Source organism: Pristiophorus japonicus, chromosome 8 (genome assembly GCF_044704955.1).
Source record: "Pristiophorus japonicus isolate sPriJap1 chromosome 8, sPriJap1.hap1, whole genome shotgun sequence".
NCBI classification, from domain to species: domain Eukaryota; kingdom Metazoa; phylum Chordata; class Chondrichthyes; family Pristiophoridae; genus Pristiophorus; species Pristiophorus japonicus.
Window position 1 is genome coordinate 133177454 of NC_091984.1, and position 19540 is coordinate 133196993.

The following is a 19540-nucleotide window of genomic DNA, read 5'->3' on the forward strand; positions in this document are numbered from 1 at the left end:
CGTTATTATTTAAAATCAATGAACCCAAAGAGCATTTGGACCTCTTACTTATCAATTTTATTCTCATTACTCTATACAATAACATGTCTGCCACACAAATCTGCCTGTATCTGTTTGAAAATCCTAATTCTTGTAATCCCTCCTCCTTCTGATCCATTCTTTATAACTTTCCTGTTTTGCTGTTATATCATCTGCACTTTACTTCCCATTCTGCATTCTAATTGGTTGGGTTTTTTGTCCTTGCCCTTCTCGTATTAGTTTCCGCCCTTCCCCACCACACGCTACTATCCCAACGAGAACATTCCTCCCAGCTTTGTACAACTGAAGCCCATCTTTCCTGTACTGAACACTGCTAGCCCAGAATGAATCCATAGATACATTTTCTCATCATTTTTACCGTGATCAGTTTGACACCAGTTTGCGTCTTCAATATTCTGTGACTGTTGCTCGTTTACCATCGGCTTCTCATCATCGCTCCGTTTTTCACTTGGGGATTCTGAGGAGAAACAGAAGATCAATCCGTGTTAATTTTTTTACAACTAGTTGCCCAAGTCTGAAATCTATCTCTTTTCACGATCATAAAAATAGTTCCTAAAATCCTGAAAACTTTATTCAGACTCAGTCAGAAAATAAATCTTTTTAAGTGATCAAGTGCACTTAGATAGATTGTGTGTACAATACTGTATAGGAAAATGTGATTATAGGATGCGATCTAATTGAGAGCTTTCGATGACAGCAGGTAGTAAGACTAAAGTTTCTCACCAGCTCTCTCTTCCAATATCTGCCAGTCTATAAATATACTCAGTACAGTAATGATCCCTTCTGAAATTTAGAAAATAGATTCCAGTTTTCCACCATCTCTTGTATCATCCCATGTCCTACTGCTTCATTACTGCCACCCCACCTCCCTTTTATTTTATTTTATCGCTTTTCACTCTTTTTTTCCAAGTTTAAACTCGATAGGCCAGACACTCACTTTGTGCAACTGGCAGAATATTCCTCAAAAACAGACACATTTTCTCACCATTCTTAATTTTTTCAGGTTGACTCAAGTTTGCTCCCTCGCTGATCGGCAACTCCTGCATAGGGCCCATCGGCTTGTCATCACATCTTCGTCTTTCATTTGTGCGATCTGAGTGAAACAGAAGAAATGAAGTTACGAACAATCAAATGTTAATTCCAAACAGACAGTCGCCCAATCCTCAGATCTTTGTGCAGGCACACACAAAAAATCCCTGTAACTGATGCTGCAATTTGATTAAGTGCTTTCAGATCGATTATATGTACAGTTTATTATAGGAGAATGTCATTATAGGATGTGATCTGATTGAGGGCTTCTGATGCCCGCAGGTAGTGAGACTGAAGTTTCTCACTTGCTCGGTTTTTCAATATTGGCCAGTCTATTATATACTCTCAGTACAGTAATAGTTCCATTCTTATTCCTTAGAAAATAGATTCCGCTTTTCTACCATCTCTTGTATCATCCCATGTTCTGATGTTTCAATTATTACTGCCACCCCACCTTTTGTCTTACTTTATCGCTGCGCGATATTTTTATCTTGAAATGTTCAGCTCCCAGTCCTGCCTCAGCATAAATCACATTTCTGCTAATGCTGTTGTATCAAATCTCCAAACCTAGAGAGCATTTTGTATCTCTTACCATTTTATTCATGTAACTTTGGCCAACACCATATGTACATCTGAAATCTGCCTCTATCTGTTTGCCAATCCTAATCCTTTTAATCTCTCCTCCTCCTCCCCCATAACATCCCATGTTCTAGTCCTTCCTTTATTCCTGCCATCCGACCTTTTTAGCTCATTATATCCCTCCTCGTTTCTTTTTTCATCTTGAAGGACGGCAAGTCCGGCACCCATTCTGCCCAACATGCGGAATATCCCTCAAAAACACAGACACATTTTCTCACCATTTTTACAGTGATCAGTTTGACACCAGTTTGCGCCCTCACTATTCTGTGACTGTTGCTCGTTTACCTTCGGCTTCTCAGCATCGCTCCGTTTTTCACTTGGGGATTCTCAGGAGAAAAAGATCAATATCTTACAAATCCATCTCTTTTCACGATCATAAACATAGTTCCTAAAATCATTGTGCAGACACATTTAGAAAATAAATCTTTCTAAGTGATGCTGCAATTTGATCAAGTGCTTTTAGATAGATTATGTGCACAACACTGCATAAGAGAATGCGAATATAGGATGCGATCTAACAGAGCTTCAGATGACAACAGGTAGTGAGACTGAAGCTTCTCACCATCATCTGCTCTCTCTTCCAATATTCGGCAGTCTATAATATACTCTCAGTACAGTAATGATTCCATTACTCCTTAGAAAATGGATTCAGCTTTTCCACCATCTCTTGTATCATCCCAAGCTCTCGTGCTTCAGTTATTACTGCAATCCTCTCTTCTAGCTTATTTTATCGGCAATTCAATCTTTTGTTAAACTTGAAATATTATGTTCCCAGTCATGACAGAGCATCAGTGATGTCTCTGCCAACATTATTATTTAAAATCACCAAGCGCAAAGAGCATCTGGACCACTTATCAATTTTATTCTCATTACTTTGTGCAATAACATGTGTGCCACACAAATCTGCCTGTATCTGTTTGAAAATCCGAATCCTTGTAATCCCTCCTCCTTCTGATCCATTCTTTATAACTTTCCTGTTTCGCTGTTATATCATCTACACTTCACTTCCCATTCTGCATTCTAATTGGTTGGGTTTTTTGCCCTTGCCCTTCTCGTATTAGTTTCCGGCCTACCCCACCACACGATACTATCCCAACGAGAACATTCCTCCCAGCTTTGTACAACTGAAGCCCATCTTTCCTGTACTGAACACTGCTAGCCCAGAATGAATCCATAGACACATTTTCTCATCATTTTTACCGTGATCAGTTTGACACCAGTTTGCGCCCTCAATATTCTGCAACTGTTGCTCGTTTACCATCGACTTCCCATCATCGTTCCGTTTTTCACTTGGGGATTCTCAGGAGAAACAGAAGATCAATCAGTGTTAATTTCTTACACATACTTGCCCAAGTCTGAAATCCATCTCTTTTCACAATCATTAAAATAGTTCCTAAAATCCTGAAATCCTTGTTCAGACTCATTCAGAAAATAAATCTTTCTAATTGATGCCAATCTGATCAAGTGCATTTAGATAGATTATGCGATCAATTCTGCATAGGAGAATGCATAGGATGTGATCTAACTGAGAGCTTCTAATGACAACAGATAGTGAGACTGAAGTTTCTCACCATCTGCTCTTTCTCTTTTCCAATAGTCTCCAGTTCATAATATACTCTCAGTGCAATAATAGTTCCCTTCTTACTCCTTAGAAAATAGATTCTGCTTTTACACCATCTCTTGTACCATCCCATGTTCTGATGCTTCATATATTACTGCCACCCCTTTTATCATATTTTAATCGCTCCACGATATTTTTATACTTGAAATGTTCAGCTCCCAATCCTGCCTTCGCATAAATCACGTTTCTATTAATGCTATTAAATCAAATCTCAGAGCCCCGAGAGCATTTTGTACCTCTTACTTACCATTTTATTCACGTAACTTTGACCAACAACATATGTACAACTGAAATCTGCCTCTATCTGTCTGGTAACATGGGGAGGCAGGGAACTTGCAGAACAGAAGGCGAGGACTTTGCTCGCTGCTCTCCCAACCCTTAGTTTTGGAATGAGATTGAGAGAGATTTCAGAGTAAACTGTGTTACATAGAATTACATAGACTATACAGTCCAGAAACAGGCCATTCGGCCCAACCAGTCCATGTTGGCGCTTATGCTCCACTTGAGCCTCCTCCTTCCTCATCCAACTCTATCAGCATAAACCCCTATTCGCTTCTCCCCATTGTGCTTATTTAGCTTCCCCTTAAATATTATTTGCCTCTTGTGGTAGAGAGTTCCACATTCCAGCATCCTCTGGATAAACAAGTTTTTTCTGAATTCCCGATTTGATTTCTTGGTGACTTATCTTAAATTTGATGGTCTCTTGTATTCTTGTACTGGGAAGAGTGCATGGCATGTGGTGAGGGAACGGAGTGTGTACAAATGACACCTGAGCACCCGTGATTAAAGTTAAGGACTGGATGTAATTGAGCTACCCAATCTGTCCAACACGGAGTATCCCTCAAAAACTAATCTGCACTTTCTCACCATTTTCAACTTGATTTTCCCCATCAGGCGGAGTTGGTTTTGTATCCTTTGTGCACTGCGGGTCTTGTAGATTTCCCGTCAGCTTCTCCTCATGTTTTTCACTTGTAAATTCTGAGGGAAAGAGAGGATATGCAGTTAGGGTCAGTCAGTGCTAATTCCAAGCAAGGAGGTACCAAGGTCTGAAATCCTCCTTTCAAACAGGTGCCCTACAATCACAATCGTAAAAATAGTTTCTGAAACCTTTGCACAGACATGTACAAAACAAAAATACCTGTAAGCGATACTGGCATCGAATCGAGTGCTTTCAGATAGATTGTGTGTATAATACTGTATAGCAGAAAGTGATTATCTGTTTGGCAGGGGACAGAAAGTGAGGATTTTCTCTCTGCTCTCCCAACCCTCAGCTTCTCATCAGATGATGCGTACAATAATGTATAGCAGAAAATGATCCAATTAACAGGTTCTCATGCCAAAGGGTAGTGAGACTGAGGTTTCTCATTATCATCTGCATTATCTTTTTTCCAATATTTACCAGTCTACAATATACTCTCAGTACAGAAGTAGTTCCCTTCTTACTCCTCAGAAAATGGCTTCAGCATCTCCGCCAGCCTGGTATCATCCTTGTTTGAGTGCTGCATTTATTACTGTCACCCCACCTCTCTTCTCATTACTTTTTGCAATAACATACATACGACTCAAATCGGCCTCTCTCTGTTTGGCAATCCTAATCCTTTACATTCCTCCTCCTTCTGATCCATTCTTTATAACTTATTGTTTTGCTGCTATATCATCTACACTTCGCTTCCCATTCTCCATCCAAACTTCTTGTTTTTTGGCTCTTGCTCTTCTCCCATTGGCCCGGATTTTGCAGTCAGTGGCCATGGAATCGGTGTTTGCCGTTCATTAGGCTTACAGCTGCCCACAGAACTTTCGCAAGCTTTCGAGCGGCAATTTACGGTTCCTAGCGATAATTTCCAACAGGGCGCCCTCTACACGGGATCTGTGACGTTTGTGAGGAGGACAACAGCAACTTGTATTTATATAGCGCCTTTAACGTAGTAAAACGTCTTACAATGTTCACAGTAGCCAAAACAAATAAATGTGCCACCGAGCCAAAGTGAGTAGTCAAGTCTAGCGGTAACAAAGGCATGGATGAGGGTTTCATCAGCAGATGAGCTGAGGAGGGGCAGAGACGGACAATGTTAGAGATGGAACTAGGCAGCTTTAGTTATGCCGCAGATATGTAGCCGCAAGCTCATTTCAGGGTCACATATGACACCGAAGTTGCGAACAGTTGGGTTCAGCCTCAGACAGATGCTAGGGAGAGGGATGGAGTCGGTGACAAGCAGTCTGACAACTTAAAGAGCATGGAGGAGTGATGAAATAGAGCTGGGTGTCTCCAGCGTACATGTGGAAACTGACTCCGTGTTTTCGGATGACGTCGCCAAGGGGCAGCATATAGATGAGAAATAGGACAAGCAACATTGTGGCTCTTCAACCAATCAGATTGGAGCATTCTCACCGAGACACGCATACCACCAAACGTGCGTTCAACGTTAGGCAGGAAACCCCACCGGCTATTTAAAGTGATTTCACCTGTTAACCACCGTTATTCTCAATGCAAAATGCGGCCGTTAGATCCAGCTCTTGCCCACTGCACATACGAGAACACTCCTCACAGTTTTGTTCAATTGAAGCTCATCTTTCCTGTACAGAACAATGCTCGTCCAGAACTTATCCCAATGTCACAGGGAGCCGAAACCTTCCTTGCTACACAAGCACTCGAGCCACACAACCACTGTTATGTATGTAAGGTTCAAACTGCGTACTGTTTAACTAAGCAAGTTACAACATTGGGTCTGCTTTATTTAGGCCCAAAGTGCCTGACTCTCAAAATGGCTGGCCTTTTATACCTGAGCAGCACCATGTGCGTGCTGCTCAGTTGCCTCCAACAATGACGACATCTGGTGGCTACAAACAGAATGTACATACATGACAATACCCCCCTCTGAGATCTTATCACAGTCTTTCACAGGTTGAGATGGTCCGGTGCTTTGCCCTCCCGGGTTGACCGTCTCAGTTAGATTCCAGTCTTGGGTGAGTGTGCGGGGTCTGTTGTGGCTGATGGCTGGATGACTGACTTGTTGGGGGTGGCAGTGGCCATGTCAGGAATTGCAAGTCCATTTTTATTGAACAGGTCCGTGATGGAAATTCCGCGTTCACTGATGACCCTCGAGTCCTCTGAAGACTGATGGTAGGTTGGTTGGTCGTCGTAGGTTTCTTCGTCCGACTGTTCTGGCTCGTCTGCATGCAAGTTTCCTGCAAGTTTGACCATTCTTGAGCTTCATAACGAATACTCTGTTGCCCTCCTTGGCCATGACCGTACCAGCAATCCATTTGGGACCTTGACCATAGTTCAACACATATACAGGATCATTAACAGAAGTCTCGCGTGACACAGTTGCGTGATCGTGGTACCCTTGTTGACTTTGTCTTCTGTATTCAATATGATTATTTAAATCTGGATGTACCAGAGATAGCTTGGTCTTAAGACCTCGTTTCATCATGAGTTCAGCAGGCGAGACCCCTGAGAGTGTGTAGGGTCTTGTCCTGCAACTCAGTAGTCTGCAGTGACCCTTGGGTTACTCTCCTCATGCTTTACTTGATAATTTGTACTGCATGTTCAGCTTGTCCGTTGGACGCAGGCTTGAACGGTGCTGACCTTACATGTTTTATGCCATTAAGTTTCACAAACTCCTGACTGGTGAAGCACGACCCATTGTCGCTCACCTCTATGTCAGGCAGACCATGTGTTGCGAACATGACATTGAGATTCTCTATGGTTGCCGTGGACGTGCTGGATGACACGATTATGCATTCTATCCACTTTGAATAAGCGTCCATCACCACTAAAAACATCTTGCCCAGGAAGGGACCTGCAAAATCTACATGGATCCTGGACCAAGGTTTGGATGGCCACGACCACAGACTCAGAGGCGATTCCTGAGCTGAGCTGCATGCAAGTGTTGCACTGACGCACGCATGCTTCCAGCTCAGAATCAATTCCTGGCCACCATACATGGGACCTGGCAATGACCTTCATCATCACTATACCCGGATGTGTGCTGTGTAACTCACGCACGAACTTCTCTCTCCCTTTCTTGGGCATTACAACACGATTGGCCCACAATATGCAATCTGCTTGAACAGACAATTCGTCCTTGCGACGAATGTACGGTTTGGCCTCCTTGCACATTTGCTTAGGTATGGCAGACCAATCTCCTTTGAGGATGCAACCCTTTACCACTGATAAAATCGGGTCCTGGCTGGTCCAGGTCTTAACTTGTTGAGCCATGACAGGGGTTCCTTCAATCTCAAAAGCATTCATGATTAACATTAGATCCGCCAGTTGTGGCGTTTCCGCCTCCAGTGTGGGCAACTGCAACCGGCTCAAAGCATCGGCACAATTTTCTGTGCCAGGTCTGTGGCGAATGACATAATCAATCATAGGCAGCTTTGGATGTGGGACGGAGTGCTGGTATTGATACCTTTGCTCTCGGAAAACAATGAAATGAGCGGCTTGTGATCAGTCTCTAATTCGAACCTCAGACCAAACAGGTATTGATGCATCTTTTTAACATCGTACACACACGCTAAAGCTTCGTTTTCTACCATGCTGTAGGCTCTTTCCGCTTTAGACAAACTTTTGGATGCATACGCGACAGGTTGAAGTTTCCCCGACTCATTGGCTTTTTGGAGTATGCAACCAATTCCATATGACGATGCGTCACAGGCCAAAACTAAACGTTTGTTATGTATGTTAATGTATGTACTGTAACACTAGACCACTGAATGTACCTTCACACTATATACACCATACCTGTACACTGCAGGTAACCAAGTATAAAAGGGAGCTCACCTCATTGTGTCCTCACTCAAGGAGCTGCAATAAACGGACTAAGGTCACACCAGTTCAAGTACAATACCCTTACCTCTTGGAATCATTATTAGAGTGCTTGCATATACTACAACTGGCGATGAGGTTACGAATTTCCATGCACAACATGTCTAAGCTAAGCAACTTCCAACAAATCGCCAATGGGGAAGATTGGGATGCTTTTGTGGAAAGGCTCGAACACTTTTTCATCGCGAACGACCTGGCTGGAGATACACCGACCTCGCTGGCTGACAAATGCAGAACCATCCTGCTCAGCAATTGTGGGCCCACTGTCCACGGCCTCGTCAGGGACCTGCTAGCCCCAGCGAAGACGACAACCAAGATATATGCGGAGCTCGTAACTATAATGCAAGAACAACTCAAACCTAAAGAGAGCATCCTCACAGCCAGACACCAGTTCTACACCCACCGGCAGCCCGAAGGCCAAGAAATTGCTAAATATGCTGCAGACCTAAGAAGATTGGCTGCACCACGTGATTTTGGCGACCACCTCATCGAGGCACTAAGGGACATCTTCGTTATTGGAATCGGCCACGAGGGCCTCCTCCATAAGCTGCTGTCTGAGGACACTACGGTCACTGCAGAAGGCAATCAGTGTGAGCCAGGCATTCAAGATTTCGGTCTGCGAGTCCAAGAGGATGATGACTCACCCAGAGAACTCTAACCCGACGAATACGGTGAACCGAATGGCGCCTTTGAGGAAAGGTTGCTGCCCCGAGTCCGCCACATGGGGCCAACCGGCTAGACCCGTGCTGGCGCTGCGGAGGAAACCACAGGGCCCACCAGTGCCGATACAAAGACTGTACTTACAAAGGCTGTAACACTAAAGCTCATCTCCAGCGAATGTGTATAAGAAATTTTACTCACCGAGTCGCTGATGAATTGGCTGATCACCTGGGTTCCAGCGCTGAAGACGACAAAGCGGCTCAGCCCCTGGAAGAGGTGTGCGGAGTGTATACCTGCTCCACCGAGAGTTCCCCGTAGAAAATGGAAGTAGAAATCAACGGTGTTCCAATGGAGAACAATGGAGATCGACACAGGGGCAAACCAGTTGCTGATGAGTCAGACGGCCTTCGAGAAACTCTGGGACAATTCTGCCAAATGACCCAAAATGCTCCCAATTCATGCGAAGCTGCTCACTTACACAAAAGACACCATCCCAGTCGTGGGCCGCGTGGATGTCCAGGTGTCCCATGGCGGCGCGATGCACAAACTTCCCTTGTGGATCGTTGCTGGTGAGGGTCCAATGCTGCTGGGAAGGTGGTGGATGAAGCAAATCCAAATCTGCTGGAGCGGGGAAAGCCTCCAGGCCCCAGCGATCGACGTCCTACGCGGCCCCAAACTTAGATCCATCGCAGCACCTGGAAATCCTACCGTCCAGCTCAACTGCGTAGCGACGACACAGACTGCACAACTCAACGGCGAAATGATCCAACCTGAACGACCAGACCTCACCTTCCAGGCTCCAGTGGCAGGACTCCGAGGGAAGAAGATCAGCGCAGAAGGTAGATTCCCGGCTTCTGTGGCAGAACCGGAGGAGAAAAGGATCACCGCAGCCTACCTCGTGGAGAGAAAGAAGATGGCACCCGCACCACGAGGTGAAGCACCTGAAATCAAGATGGCCACGACCAGACCATGAGGGGCAGCGTTGAGGGAGCAACATGTGATGCCGAGCAGCGAACCGGATTGGGGTAAAGATTGCAGGGCCCTCTTAAAAGGAGACCGGCAACCCAAAACAATTAAACGGGACAGTTCCACTCTTGGTACAGCGATGCTGGTGACACTAATGAGAAAGGTGTAATTAACGAATGTAAGTATATAAATGTACTGTTGAACAGTGATGCCGGTAATGCTAATGAGAAAAATGTAACTAACAAAGACAGGTATCCAATTGTAATCTTGCACAGAGATACTGATAGTACACAGGAAAGTGTTGTAATGGACAAATGTGAAAGTGTTGTAATGGACAAACAACAATGTCGAGTCGGCTGGTTGCGGTCGGAGCCAGTGTATCATGAATGCTAATGATAAAATGATAAATGATGCCAGGTTCTACAGGTATGCCGTCAATGCCAAAGGCAACCTCCCGTGGGAAACACCCAGCTCCAGCGGGCTACCCGATCATGTAGCCTGTGATACCAATGTGATGCCCCAGGGAGGGTACACACACACACACACACACACACACACACACACACACATAGTGGGAGCATACCCAGTGCAGGGCCAGCGATCAATCTGGGGCTGGTTGCCAGTGGTGGTGGCTGTGCGATCAATGGATGGCACAGCCACCACCACTGGCAACCAGCCCCAGATTGACCCTACCCCCCTGGCCACCAGCGGGAGCAAGAGGCCAATACCCTCCAGCTTTCCCGGCGGGACCTGGGATGATCAGACTTCCACCACCAATGAAGGGCAACAGGGAGGCCACACACCCTGTGGCTCTGCCCACCAATAAACGTCCTCATCCACCCAGACAATATAATGTATATACCTTACCTATAACATGTACTTGCTCCACCACTGCTGAACTCAAAAACAGTGACATCACCAACCTGATTCCTTACCCACTCTACACGTATGCCAATGCAGGTGTTGAGCTACAAACGGTCTATGTATGGGGGGGGGGGGGGGGGGGGGGAATGGATGTATGTAGCCATGAACACATGGATCACACCCAGAATCCACAGAACCCTCACTCCAATCTCCAACCGTGCACTGCTGACTACTTCCCAATGTCATGGCAATAAGGACTTGGGGGTCCACAGGGAAAGAGCCATTCCCAAGCAAAGACAAATGCAAGGGCTTTCGGCACTCAAGTCGAGGGCCAGAGAACACAGTGCAAAAGCCTGTAGCACAAGACTTAGGGGGGAATATTGTTATGTATGTTAATGTATGTACTGTAACATCAGACCACTGAATGAACCTTCACACTGTATACACCATACCTGTACCACCAGACGGTGCTACTGGTGGAGACCTAAGGGTCACCTGCACACTGCAGGTAACCAAGTATAAAAGGGAGCTCACCTCTGTGTCCTCACTCAAGGAGCTGCAATAAACGGACCAAGGTCACCACAGTTCAAGTACAATATCCTTACCTCGTGGAGTCATTATTAGAGTGCTTGCATATACTATAGTTTACATGGGCCATAATGTACCAGCAGCTTGTTCGAGCAAAGCAGATTGGTGGCTTTCGCGAAAGCTCGGGCTTTGCGATGCGCCCCACATCCAGTTGTCGTCTTTTCTCAATAACATGTGCAGTCTAGTAAGGTGCTCAATTTAGGTAGGAAGTTACCATAGTTGTTGAGTAGACCCAGGAACGAGCACAGCTCAGTCACATTCTGTGGCTTGGGTGCATTCTTGATGGCCTTGGTTTTTACGTCAGTAGGTCTTATGCCTACAGCGGCGATTTTCCTCCCGAGGAATTCGACCTCCGGTGCCATGAAGACGCACTTCGAGCATTTCAGTCTGAGTCCCACTCTATCCAAATGCAGTAGAACCTCTTCCAGGTTGTTCAGATGTTCCTTGGAGTCACGAACGGTGATCAGGATGTCATCTTGGAACACGGCAGTTCTGGGAACGGACTTCAGTAGACTTTCCATGAGATATTGCTGCAGCTGAGCGAATTCCGAAAGGGCACCTGTGGTAAATAAACAGTCCTTTGTGCGGGTTAATGCACGCAAGTTTCTTCGACGTCACGACCTGTGTCATATAGGCCGACATTTTGTGAACGGCTTCCCTCCGGCTAGCGTCTCAAACAAGTCATCAGCCTTCGGTAATGGGTACTGATCTTGTTTCGAAACCCTGTTGATCGCAGCCTTGTAGTCTCTACAGATTCTGACTGTGCCATCACTTTTCAGCACAGGAACAATGGGGCTGGCCCATTCATTAAATTCAACCGGTGATATGATTCCTTCATGCTGGAGTCTGTCCAGTTCAATTTCGATCTTCTCCCTCATCATATATGGCACTGCCCAAGCTTTATGATGGACGGGTCCTGCATCTGAGTCCACGTGGATCTGCACCTTGGCTCCTATGAAGTTGCCGATACCCGGTTCAAACAGCAAGGGGAACTTGCTCAATACTTGGGCACATGTATCTTCCTCCGATGACAACGCCTTTATGTCGTTCCAGTCGCATCTGATTTTCTCCAACCAGCTCCTGCCGAGCAGCGTTGGGCCATTGCCTGGAACAATCCACAGCGGTAACTCATGAACCGCACCGTTATATGACACATTAATTTGTACACAGTTCTTTGGTGTACGAGCGGAGCTTGGCGTTAACAGAGCTCAGCCTGGGCCTCACAATCTTAGTATCCCACAGCTTATAAAATGACCTCTTGTTCATGATCGATTGACTTGCCCCCGTGTCCAGTTTCCATCGATACCGGTATCCCGTTAAACTTCACGTTAATCAGAATTGGTTTACTCTTGGTTATGAAGGAGTACAGTCCATACACTTCTTCCTCTTGCATCTCTGATTGCATATCCGGATCTGCGCTAGTCTGACTCTCATCCTCCACGTGGTGTGTCGCAGCTCGCTTGCTCATCTGCGGACACTTGGGCTGAGATGCCCCACTCTCAGACAGCCTTTACAACGATATTGCTTAAATTGGCACTGCTGGAGCCGATGATTTCCCCCACAATGCCAACATGGAGAAGTTGGATACATTCCCGCTGGTGGACTTTGGGCAGCCACAGGTTTCGCATATGCAGCTGGATAGACTCTGCCATGTGCCGCTCTGCCAAATGCCGAATCAATCGCATTTACAGTACTTGCCGAGGTTCGGTTCTTCACCGCTATTTGCTTTAGACTCCTGTCCATCGTCATACATGATTGAGCGATCTGGATGGCCCTTTTTGAATCCAACTCCTCTACTGCCAGAAGTTTGCGCAGGATCACCTCGTGATTGATACCAATAACAAATAAGTCCCGCAGAATGTCTGCCAACACCGTCCCGAACTTGCACGGTCCCGCTAGACGTCTCAGGTCGGCAATGAATTCCGCCGCGCTCTGGCCCTCCGATCGAACGTGTGTATAAAACCTGTATATCGAGATGATGATGCAGTCATCTGGCCTGAGGTGCTCCCGTAACCAATGTACACAACTCCTCGTACATTTTCTCTGTTGGATCACTAGGCATGAGTAGATTCTTTATCAGACCTGTAGATCTTTGAACTGCACACAGTGAGGAACACGGTCCGGCACCGATCTGCATCGTCGACCCCCTTCATTTTGTTGGCCAAGAATTACTGGTTCAAATGGCTCACAGAGTCTGTCCAATCTTCTCCCTCCACTAATCTCAGCGAAATAATAGTTCCCTGCTGAATCTTCAACTCCAAGCAACTCGATTCAGTAATTGCACCATCCCCTATATCATCACATGTTCTAGTGCTGTATAGGGCTCTTTCATTAACATTGCCACCCCAGCTCCCTTCTATCTTATATCCCTCCTCGATATTTGTTTCAACTTGAAAAGTTCAGCTCCCAGTCTTGCCTCAGTAGCCTTTGGACAGACGATGTGTACAATAATGTATAGCAGAAAGTGATCCAATTAACAGTTTCTGATGACAGTTGTTTCTCATTATCTGCTCTCTCTTTTCCAATATTCTCCAGTCTATAATATACTCTCAGTACAGTAATAGTTCCCTTCTTACTCCTTAGAAAATAGTTCACTGTTCCGCAAGAGCATTTTGTGTCTCTTACTGCACAATTTAATCACAATAATGTGTGCATTAACGTGCACACCACTGAAATCTGCCTGTCTGGTAATGTGGGGAGGCAGGAAACTTGTGGAACAGAAGGTGAGGACTTGCTCCCTGTTCTCCCAACCCTCAGCTTTGGAATGAGATTGAGAGATTTCAGAGTAAATTGAGTTACATAGAATATACAGCACCGAAATAGGCCATTCGGCCCAATCAGTCCATGCCAGCGTTTATGCTCCACTCAAGTCTCCTCCAACTCTATCAGCATAAACCCCTATTCTCGTCTCCCCATTGTGCTTATTTAGCTTCCCCTTAAATATTATTTGCCTCTTTTGGTAGAGTGTTCCACATTCCCAGCACCCTCTGGATAAATAAGTTTTTTCTGAATTCCCGATTTGATTTCTTGGTGACTTATCTTGAATTTGAGGGCCCCTTGTATTCTTGTACTGGGAAGAGTGCATGGCATGTGGTGAGGGAACGGAGTGTGTACAAACGACACCTGAGCACCCGTGATTAAAGTTAAGGACTGGATGTAATTGAGCTACCCAATCTGTCCAACACAGGGAGTATCCCTCAAAAACTAATCTGCACTTTCTCACCATTTTCAACTTGATTTTCCCCATCAGGCGGAGTTGGTTTTGTATCCTTTGTGCACTGCGGGTCTTGCAGATTTTCTGTCAGCTTCTCTTCGCATTTTTCGCTTGTGGATTCTGAGGGAAAGAGAGGATATGCAGTTAGGGTCAGTCAGTGCTAATTCCAAGCAAGGAGGTGCCAAGGTCTGAAATCCTCCTTTCAAACAGGTACCCAACAATCACAATCGTAAAAATAGTTTCTGAAACCTTTGCACAGACATGTACAAAACAAAAATACCTGTAAGCGATGCTGGCATCGAATCGAGTGCTTTCAGATAGATTGTGTGTATAATACTGTATAGCAGAAAGTGATTATCTGTTTGGCAGGGAACAGAAGGTGAAGACTTGCTCTCTGCTCTCCCAACCCTCAGCTTCTCATCAGATGATGTGTACAATAATGTATAGCAGAAAGTGATCCAATTAACAGGTTCTCGTGCCAAAGGGTAGTGAGACTGAGGTTTCTCATTATCATCTGCGTTATCTTTTTTCCAATATTCACCAGTCTACAATATACTCTCAGTACAGAAGTAGTTCCCTTCTTACTCCTCAGAAAATAGCTTCAGCATCTCCGCCAGCCTGGTATCATCCTTGTTTGAGTACTGCATTTATTACTGTCACCCCACCTCCCTTCTCATTACTTTTTTGCAATAACATACATACGACTCAAATCGGCCTCTCTCTGTTTGGCAATCCTAATCCTTTACATTCCTCCTCCTTCTGATCCATTCTTTATAAGTTATTGTTTTGCTGTTAAAGCAGCTACACTTTGCTTCCCATTCTGCATCCAAACTTCTTGTTTTTTGGCCTTTGCTCTTCTCCTATTGCCCTGGATTTTGCGGGCAGCCCTGCCATTCATTACGCTTAGAGCAAAACAGCTGGAGCGGCGGGCCTGGAATATCATGGCCTCGCTGACCTGCGAGGGAACACCACCGCAGTTCGGGCTATAAAAGAGTTGGAGTGGCAGGTCTGGAACATCGTGGCCCCTCTGACCTGCGAGGGAACACCACCGCAGGTCGGGCTATAAAAAAGCTGGAGCATGTCGCTGCAGCTTCCAGCGCGAGCTGCTTCAAGTGTGCACCGATTTTGAGGTAGGCAACTGGGTGACGTCGTCGGAACCCAGTTCGCCATTGGGAACGTGGGCAGGAACGTCGGCAAAGCCCAGGTACAATGGAGGAGCGGCGAGGGATCGCGGCGGAGGAGCGGCGAGGGATCGCGTAGAATGTTTGTGGCGGAAGTGCGGCGAGAGCTCGTGGCGGAGATGCGGCGAATGAAGGTACGGGGCCCAGAAGAGATGAGGGCCCAGGGGCAGCAGGGGTCTGGCCACACTGCGATGTGTGTGCACGCTAGGTCCATGCAGCAGAGGTCTCCAATTGTCCTGATTAACCCTCTTCACTGCATAACAGCCTAGCTCTGTGAAGCCCGTGTGGTGGCTGATATGCACATGTTAAAAAAATCCATGCACTGGCATCTTCCACCCCTTCAATTGGATTTCAGGACTGGAATATCAGGTCCTTCATTGAAACATCTGCGAACTCGTGGAAACAAGTCATCCTCGTTTGAAGGACCGCCAATGATGATGATGCTTGCACCTGCCCAGACCTTTCACAAGCTTTTGAGCGGCAATTTACGGTTCCTAGAGATCATTTCCAACATGGCGCCCTCTACAGGGGATCTGTGATGTTTGTGAGGAGGACAATAGCAACTTGTATTTATCTAGCGCCTTTAACGTTGTGCTTCTAAGGTGCTTCACAGGTGTGTTTTAAGACAAAACAAATAAATTTGCTACCAAGCCACAGTGAGTAGTCAAGTCTAGCGGTAACAAAGGCATGGATGAGGGTTTCATCAGCAGATGAGCTGAGGCAGGGGCGGAGACGGGCAATGTTAGAAGGTGGAAGTAGCCTGTTTTAGTTATGCCGCAGATATGTGGCTGCAAGCTCATTTCAGGGTCAAATATGACACCGAAGCTGCGAACAGTCTGGTTCAGCCTCAGACAGATGCTAGGGAGAGGGATGGAGTCGGTGGCCAGGGAAGGCAGTTTGTGGCAGGACCAAAGAGAATATCTTCAGTCTTCCCAATATTTAATTGGAGAAAATTTCTGCTCCTCCAGGGCTCAGTTTCGGCCATGACTTGCTCCAATTTTTTTTTTTTGAGTAAGTTGGTTTTTCCGGCGTAAGTTAAAAAATGCCATTTTCCCCAATCAACTTGCTCCAGAGTAACTCAGGAACGATTTATTTTTAGTGCAGCCTTGTTTTTTCCCCAAAAGGGGGCACTCCCAGCCACTTACGGCAATTTTGCCCATTTAGGCAATTCTGGCCAGTTAAAAGTTACTCCAAATCCAGCATATGTGGCCAGCTCTGAAAAACCTGCAGGCAGTTAAGAAATCGGCACAGGTAAGTAAGTAAGGACCTGCACACAAGCACCAAGCACCAAACATTGCAGATAAAAGTTGAACAAACTCAATAAAAATAAAAAACTCAGGTAAACAATTGAATAACAAATAAATAATTGTAGTAAATCCTATCTTGAATTGAACTCGGCCAGGGAAGGCAGCGGGTCGGCCTGTACGGGAGACCATTCGGCCTGGGAAAGGGGCGGCTGGCAAAGACGCATCAGGAGGCCGAAGGGAAGGTGGGGTGGGGGGAAGGAGGTGCTGGCTGGGCTCGGCAGAAACGCGGCAAAGTATCGGGAGGCTGAAGGGGAGACGACTCAATTCTCTAATACAAAACAGAAGATCCGCTGGATCTGATAAAACAATAAGCTGCAATGTTGCTTTTTGATTCTGTCTGGGGGACGGTGGGCAGCGATTGTTGTTGTGCTTATTGATTTTCCTAACTTCTCCACTAACGGCAGCCCGATTCTACTGCGCATGCACAGTCATTTGAAAGTGCAGCTCTCTCACTCACCCACTGACCCGATTCTACTGCGCATGCGCGATCACGGCAATCCTGATCCTACTGCGAATGTCCAGTTTCCCGGCACTGTTTCCAGCACAGGGCGCTGGCTCCGCCCACAGACCCAGTCGCCACTGAATGCCAGCAGCTAGAAGACCTGGGACAGTGGCCAAAATCGGCCCAAAGATTTTTGGTGCACTTCCATGCGTGGAAAACTGGCGCACCTCTGGTAAGTACGCCAGAAATCTCCAGTGACCAAAATTGAGCCCCCAATACTGGATGTTGGACAAGCAGTCTGACAATTTAGAGAGCATGGCAGGGTCGGGAGAAGGGGTGGTGAGGTAGAGCTGGGTGTTGTCAGCGTACATGTGGAAACTGACTCAGTCTTTTTGGATGGCGTCGCCAAGGGGCAGCATATAGGTGAGAAATAGGACAAGCAACAGTGTGGCTCTTCACCGAGACACGCATAGCACCAAATATGCGTTCAAAATTAGGAAAGAAACCCCACCAGCTATTTAAAGGGATCATCACCTGTTAGCCACCGTTATTCTCAATACAAAATCCGTTAGATCCAGCCCTTTCCCACTGCACTTTACTGGGCCAACGAGAACACTCCTTACAGCTTTGTTCAATTGAAGCTCATCTTTCCTGTACAGAACACTGCTCGCCCAGAACTGATCCCAGTGTCACAGGGAGCCGAATCTTGCCTGCTACACAAGTACTCGAGCCACACATCCACCTCCCTCAGTAAATCGTCCTTTTTTCTCATTCATAAAAATAGTTCCTAAAACCCTGAAATTCTTTCAGACACATTCAAAGAAAAAATCTTTTGAAGTGATGCTGCAATCTGATCAAGTGCTTTTCGATAGATTATGTGAACAATCATCATCATCATAGGCAGTCCCTCGGAATCGAGGAAGACTTGCTTCCACTCCCAAAATGAGTTCTTTGGTAGCTGAACAATCCAATACGAGAGCCACAGAACCTGTTACAGGTGGGACAGACATTCGTCGAAGGAAGGGGTGGGTGGGACTGGTTTGCCGCGCGCTCCTTCCGCTGCCTGCGCTTGACCTCTTCATGCTGTTTGCGTTGAGACTCGAAGAACTCAACGCCCTCCCGGATGCACTTTCGCCACCTCAAGCGGTCTTTAGCCAGGGTCTCCCAGGTGTCAGTCGCACTTTACCAGGGAGGCTTTGAGGGTGTCCTTGTAATGTATCCACTGCCCACCTTTGGCTCGTTTGCCATGAAGGAGCTCCGCTTAGGGAGTCTCGTATCGAGCATCCGAACTATGTGGCCTGCCTAGCAAAGCTGATCGAGTGTGGTCAGTGCTTCAATACTAGGGATGTTAGCCTGGACGAGGACACTGGTGTTGGTGCACCTGTCCTCCCAGGGGATTTGCAGGATATTGCGGAGACATCGTTGATGATATGTCTCCAGCGACTTGAGGTGCCTTTTATACATCGTCCATGCCTCTGATCCACACAGGAGGGCGGGTATTACTACAGCCCAGTAAGACCGTGAGCTTGGTGGTAGATTTGAGGGCCTGGTCTTCAAACACTCTTCCTCAGGCAGCCGAAGGCTGCACTGGTTGCACTGGAGGCGATGTTGAATTTCAGCATCAATGTCTGTCTTTGTTGATAAGAGGCTCCCGAGATATGGGAAATGGTCCACGTTGTCGAGGGCCGCGCCATGAATCTTAATGATTGGAGTGCAGTGCTGTGTGGCGGGGACAGGCTGGTGGAGGACCTTTGTCTTACGGATGTTAAGCGTAAGGCTTATGCTTTCATATGTCTCAGTGAATACATCGACCATATCCTGGAGTTCAGAACGTGTGCAGACACTGGCGTCGTCCGTGTACTGCAGCCCAACGACAGAGGTTGGGGTGATCTTGGACCTGGCCTGGAGGTGGCGTAGGTTAAATAGCTTCCCACTGGTTCTGTAGTTTAGTTCCACTCCAGCGGGGAGCTTGTTGATACCTCATAGTATATGAACAATACTGCATAGGGGAATGTGATTATAGAATGTAATCTAACCGTGAGTTTCTTAGGACAACAGGTAGTGAAACTGAAGTTTCTCACCATCATCTGCTCCATTTGACAATATTCGCCAGTCTAATATAGTCTCAGTGCAATAATAGTTTCCTGCTGAATCTTCAA

At 46.3% G+C, this 19540-nt stretch overlaps 1 protein-coding gene across 5 annotated transcripts in view; it reads right to left on the bottom strand.

Moving 5' to 3' along the window:
- LOC139268749 (torsin-1A-interacting protein 2-like) overlaps nucleotides 1-19540 on the bottom strand; it is a 42595-nt gene that overhangs the window by 13213 nt on the left and 9842 nt on the right. For 4 of the 5 annotated variants that reach the window (XM_070887401.1, XM_070887399.1, XM_070887397.1 and 1 more), the window contains exons 4-9: nucleotides 14461-14571; nucleotides 4196-4306; nucleotides 2908-3006; nucleotides 1926-2033; nucleotides 1025-1132; nucleotides 398-496 (exon numbers count right to left, since the gene is read on the bottom strand). In XM_070887401.1, coding sequence (XP_070743502.1) covers nucleotides 398-496; nucleotides 1025-1132; nucleotides 1926-2033; nucleotides 2908-3006; nucleotides 4196-4306; nucleotides 14461-14571 — 636 coding nt within the window. The remainder of the gene's footprint in view (nucleotides 1-397; nucleotides 497-1024; nucleotides 1133-1925; nucleotides 2034-2907; nucleotides 3007-4195; nucleotides 4307-14460; nucleotides 14572-19540) is intronic. The other variant, XM_070887400.1, reaches the window with a different exon arrangement.